Source organism: Fukomys damarensis, unplaced genomic scaffold (genome assembly GCF_012274545.1).
Source record: "Fukomys damarensis isolate Sample0158 unplaced genomic scaffold, DMR_v1.0_HiC HiC_scaffold_27, whole genome shotgun sequence".
NCBI lineage: Eukaryota > Metazoa > Chordata > Mammalia > Rodentia > Bathyergidae > Fukomys > Fukomys damarensis.
Genome location: NW_022900939.1, coordinates 2,977,187 through 2,983,089, shown reverse-complemented (window position 1 = coordinate 2,983,089; position 5,903 = coordinate 2,977,187). Strand labels below are relative to the sequence as shown.

At 44.9% G+C, this 5,903-nt stretch overlaps 1 protein-coding gene across 1 annotated transcript; it reads right to left on the bottom strand.

The window, feature by feature from the left end:
- Window positions 1–4,220: 4,220 nt before the first annotated feature.
- Window positions 4,221–5,446, bottom strand: LOC104851211 (olfactory receptor 1S1). Its single transcript, XM_010608386.2, has 2 exons — window positions 5,363–5,446; window positions 4,221–5,187 (listed from the first exon to the last, which is right to left on the bottom strand). Exon 2 carries the CDS (start codon window positions 5,172–5,174, stop codon window positions 4,233–4,235), a length of 942 nt encoding a protein of 313 aa, XP_010606688.1. The 5' UTR covers window positions 5,175–5,187; window positions 5,363–5,446; the 3' UTR covers window positions 4,221–4,232.
- Window positions 5,447–5,903: the final 457 nt, after the last annotated feature.

Below are 5,903 nucleotides of genomic sequence, written 5' to 3'. Positions count from 1 at the left end.
CAGGCAGGTAGGCAGGCAGCTGAAAAAAACCCCCTCTGGGGTCCTTGGGTCCTTCCTGGGTCTGTTGTCGCGCAGGCCGGGAGCTCCCGCGCAGGCCGGGAGCTCACGCGCGCGCCGCCGGGTGATCGCCAAAATGTTTCTTACATAGAAATATTTCAGTGACAAAGATTGCATACAGTCAAGCTTGCAGTCACACTTTGTCTCCTTTGTGTGTTTGTCAGAGATCACTTTCATACATGTGAGGATTCTCTGGACTCTGTTTTATTTCAGTGATTTGTTTGTCCCTTCACACGGGCACTATGCCATTTTGAGTACTAATATGCCTAGACATCAGTTAGGGCCAGTCCTCAAACCATATTCATGTTAATTTTCATTTTAGTTCTTCTGTGTCCTTTGGAATTTCCATGTGGCTTTTAAAACTAGTCTCTTAAATACTTTTTTTCAATTTTTACAAAAAATGTCTACTGGAACATTGGGAATTACTGTATTGAGGAGATGTAAGGAGAGTATAAATTCCTTTCTTGTTCTCTTCTTGATTGTAAAGAAACTTTGTTTTTTCACTACTTATATAAATTTTTCATAGAAGCCCTTTAAAATCAGATTTAGAGTTTCCTTTGGTTTTCAGTTTGTTGAGAATTTTTTTAAAATCAGAAATGGTTTTGGATTTCTTCATAAGATTTTGTGCATCTAGTTATTATTTATTTTTATTTATTAATATGTTGAATAGTATCACTTGCTTTTTCATGTTAAATCGTTCTTATACTTTTGGGATAAACCTTATTTGATCACAGTATATGATTTCTTTGTATTACCAAAGTAACTAGAAGATGTTCGTGATCATTCTTGGGTGATTAAAAAGGTCACACATGGTATTGCTTAAAGCTGGGTGCCAATTCCATTTTATTTAATGATTTAAAAATAACCCCATGAACACACAGGAGTTGCGCCTACTAATAGAATGCAGTGTGATATTTCAGTGCACGGATGTGATACACATGGTTCAAACCAGGTAGTTAACATTAGCATCTCCTATCGCTACTTTGTATTTGAACCCTTTGGGCTCCTCTCTTCTGGTTATCCATAAAATACGTAATCAGTTCTTGTGAATCTTCAGGGAGGTTTGCCTTCTGGGTCATTTAAAAATCTGGTAGAAGGAGAAGAACCGACAGGAGACAGAGCAAGCAGAAGCAAGGCAGAGGCGGAGAAGAGCGTGAGGTTCGCTCCTCACAAACCCATCCTGCAGGCGTGGGTTCGCTTTGATTCAGTGCAGCGGCTGCTCTCCCGAGAGCTGGGGGACCACAGATCAGAGCACGATGAGTCCGGAGGCCCGTGGGTTCTGCTTATTTGAAATAGCTCTCCCCTCCTCTCGGAAAAAATTTCGTGCTCCTCCTTTGCCTTGCTGGGCACTATTTTATTGCTTCCTTAGGTCTCAGGGTTCCGAGGGCGTTGTCATATTCTCTCAGAAGAGAGAAGTGCGTTCGGCCTCACGACTTCAAATACTTAAACTGTTGGAACAATGTCGTTTCTTCCTCGCGACTCAGCTTCCGTGGCTCAGTAAGCCCCTCCGCGCCTGTGTCTGCTGCTCGGCCTCCCTCCGTCCTCCGGCCCGTCACTTCCGGTTCCTGGAGAAAGTCTAACTCCTCCCACAGACATGTCCACCCTGTGCCCTCTCCCGCATCGTGTCCACCGTGTGTCTCCTCACTGTGGAGAAGCTAGGAGCGCGACCAGGCTGCCTTATTTCCCTCTAACTCATGCTAGGCACCCAAACATCTTTGTTAATGGGCTAAATAAATTAATATTTATCGGCACCTTATACATTAGGTTTTACAGGGTATTCCTATCCAGTGTGCACCAGTTACCGGTCCTTTCTGAAATCTCCTCATGCTTATGTTAGTTCCAGGTAGAAGACAGAGGTCTCGCTTAGTTTATTATTAAAACCATGAATTGGTTTTTCTTGGGCATGACTTCCACGACCAAGAATAGTGCAAAATTTACTCACCTGCACTTTGCATCAACTCTCTACACTTTTTAAATTAATGATATTAATTACTGAATAAGCACTGCCTCTAGTATTGTGTTAAATATCTTGCAAAATTATTTTTATTTTTCTTTCTCTGGTCTTTCTAGCAGTGCCCTGAGGTCATGGGCTGTGGGTTATCCATTCTTTCAGTCCCTCCGCCAGATACAGAGACTGCTAAATCAAAGGTGCTCAGTAGATGTCTGTGGAAAATGCCAAATTGGAGAATGATTCAGGACAGTGTAAGACTCTAGGTACACATTTCTGCCTTTCCTCTGTGAAGATTTGTCAGTTTTCATAGAACCCTATGATTCACTTTTTAAAAATCAGCTGTCTTCTCTCTCAATCCTAATTCTAATTCATGTCCTCAGGCGAACTTGAATTTGTGTACAGTCCATTTCTGGACAAACCAGCCTTCCTGTTACTACAGATGGAACTTTTCCTTTCAGCCTCCCGTGGAGTCTGTCAGGAGCAACAGTGGACCAGGACAGGCCTACCAGGATAGAGGCCAGTTTAAAACAGTTCTCCTGGGCATAACCTGGGTGTTTCCAAAACACGGTGCCTGACTCACCAGAGTCACCGGAGAGACTGGTTCAGGAGATCCAAAGTGGATTTGGGAAGAAAGCAGTAAGACCTGGTTTGTAGCTTACTTACTGGCCTCAGAATCCACAGAGTTTGAACCATGCTTAAAGCCCCCTTGCAACTGACCCCGCTTATTGATGAGTAACCTGTCCGTACTGAGCAGCGGCTGCACCAGCAGGGTGCGGGGCCTCAGGGACCCAGAGCTGACACCTCTGTGGGATGAGGGGGCCCACATCCACTCAGTGCTCCGTGTGGGTCATGCATGTCCCGCGTGGACTGACCAGGCCATGACAAGGCCTGCCACTGCCCTGTCCTTGTGCATGTGGGTGTCCCGGGTCCTTTTTTAAAGCTCGGCGAGATGACTCAGGTGCATTTGATGACTTTGTTTGTGGTCTGAACCCAAGATCACTGCAGCCAGCCAAATAGAAAAGGCAAGGTAGGGTCTGAGACTGTGTATTTTGAAAAAATCCACCAGATAATTCTGCTGCCAAGCCTCCATTGTTTCTACACACACCTCTGTGGCTTTTCATTGAAATAATGGAAGCCATCTGGAATCATACTTCCCAAAACACATTCTGAAGAACGCTAAACTCATGAACCACTTTGTGACAAATTAGGTTCTATATTATTGAAGTTTAGTTTTGAGAAATGCTGCAATCCATATTGCCTTAAATTTTTTTTTTTTTTTTTTTTTTTTTTTTTTTTTTTTTTTTTTTTTTTTTTTTTTTTTTTTTGGTACTGGGGATCGAACTTGGGTCCTTGCACTTGTGAAGCAGGCCACTGAACTGCTGAGCTAAATCCCCAGCCCCCAAATTTTTTATTTTATTAGTAAGTGTTTGAAGTGCCTGAAGTTTACGTTCATCTTAGGATGTAGGAGCAGGAATACAACATAGCTTGATTCTTTCTTAATTCTCTTCCTTTCCCCCACTACCCACCTCCCTCTGTCTCTAGATCCTCTTTCTCCATTTTCATTATTGCTATTAGTTTTAGTTCATGTTTGTGAATATGATTTTCACATTCATTGTGGGTGCCTGGTACATCTTTTCACTTCCCTTTCCGTTTGACCCCTTCCCTTACTCTTTCGTCTGCTGGACCTCTTCCTATTTGTTTCCTTCCATCAGTTCTTTATTTTGCTTTTTATGTGTACTTTGCCTCACTGAAAAGAGAGATAAGTATGTGGTAAGGCTCTGATGTGTTGTCTAGTTAATAACGTTTTGCTCCATTTCATTCATCCTTGCCCCAAATTATTTAAAAGTAGAAGTACAGTATTCATTTTTACAGCAATCAAACATCTCGCTAAACAGAAGCAAATTTGGGGAAAAACCTAGATGAACAGAGGATTAATAATAGCTATAATTCAAAGCTTCAAAAGCTAGACTATAAGTACTGCTTATTGTTTAAGTTATAAACAATTTGTGTGAAATTTGCACTCACATAGATTGTAATGAAGATGAATGTCATTTTGACTTACCACAGGGTTAGAGGATCTTGTTTCTAAGACCAGAGTCATGTAGAGAAGCACGAAGCCCTCAAAGATTAGAATAGGAGGAAAATATCTGACGGCTTATGAAACTTAAACCATCACGCTATGCCATTCGGTTACGCAGATCAAGGAGTTCAGATGTCCATGGCATCAAAAGGAGGAATCCTGTCTTTTATGGATGAGCTTCCTCAGGGCACCTTTCACATCCTTGTTCCTCAGACTGTAGATGAAGGGGTTCAACATGGGCGTCACCACGGTGAAGAGCACCGCGCCAATCTTATCGGTGTCCTCTGGGTGCGTGGACGAGGGGAAGAAGTAAACTCCTACGATGGTCCCGTAGAAGAGCAGCACGACAGTCAGGTGAGAGCCGCAGGTGGAGAAGGCTTTCCACTTTCCTCCTAAGGTGGAGATTCTCAGCACATCCCTGATGATGCAGATGTAGGAGAAAAGGATGACGGCGAAGGGAAAGGTGACGACCGCTAAGCCCACAGAAAGGAGCACCAGCTCACTGACCGCTGCGTCAGAGCAGGACAGCTTGAGCAGGGGGGCCAAGTCACAGAAGAAGTGTGGGAGAGTATTGCTGTCACAGAAGACCACCTGGATGAGCAGAAGGGTGTGCGTCAGGGCAACAGCATTACTGAGGACCCATGGGATGACGGTGAGCAAAGTGCAAAGTGCGGGGCGCATGATGGTCGTGTAGTTCAGCGGGTGGCAGACAGCCACGAAGCGGTCGTAGGCCATGACCCCCAAGAGGAAATTGTTGGCGACAGTACAGACAATGGAAAAGTACATCTGTGTGATGCAGCCACTGTAGGAGATGGACTGACTCTTGGTCTGAATATTCGCCAGCATTTTGGGGATGGAGGTAGAAGAGGAGGACATGTCAGCAAGGGACAAGTTGGCAAGGAAGAGGTACATGGGCGTGTGAAGGTGCGTGTCAAAGCCAATGGCCAGAATGATGAGCCCATTCCCAGCCACGGTGACCAGGTACATAGCCAGGAAGAGCGCGAAGAGGAGTTTCTGCTTCTCCACCTGGTCAGAAAGCCCCAGAAGGATGAACTCGGAGATGGTGGTCTGGTTTCCTCGATGCATGTTTCTGTTAACCCTGAAGAAAGGGACACAAGTCTTTGTATTTTCATAAGGAAAGCCAGAAGAGGACTTTTCAGCTACAGCTATTTAAGGGGGCACTTCCTCTGCAGGGAAGGGAGTGAATCCCTTCAATTTAACAAGTAGAAGGATACTTAAGAAGGAGCTTCCTGGTCAGCGCAGTCAGGAAATACCTTAGAGAAAAGCCAGGCCATGATATCCACTTCTCAGTGAACACGATTAGAACTCTAACAGGCTCTGAGTTGGATTTTTTCAGTTCGTGCTATGTTGTTTAGATCCACTATCGATGAAGAGTATTCCACATTCATTCTGAAGATGCTAGCTACGCCTGCAAAATTTTTAAAAATGAGAAAATGGTGGACATGGAGAAAAGCAGACAGCATTGCACGACAGCCACACTGTTCATAACTCTAAGAAGGATGGCATGTGAAGGGCGATGAAAGTGAGGAGTCCGGGGAAGTTGAAGCAATGGACAGGACGGTGTGGGCAGGGAAATCCGCCTTCACGGCAGCCAGGCAGGTTATAGGTGCACTTCCTGCAGGCTGGGTGCAGACTGCAGGGGTCACTGAGCTCAAGCTGCCCCCTGAGGCTCCAGCCTGAAAGGGGCTGCTGGATGGCGAAGGCTGTCACAGGTGGAGCCCATGGAGTGGCTCTGTTAGGGGAGAAATCTATCTCTCTCTCTCTCTCTCTCTCTCTCTCTCTCTCTCTCTCTCT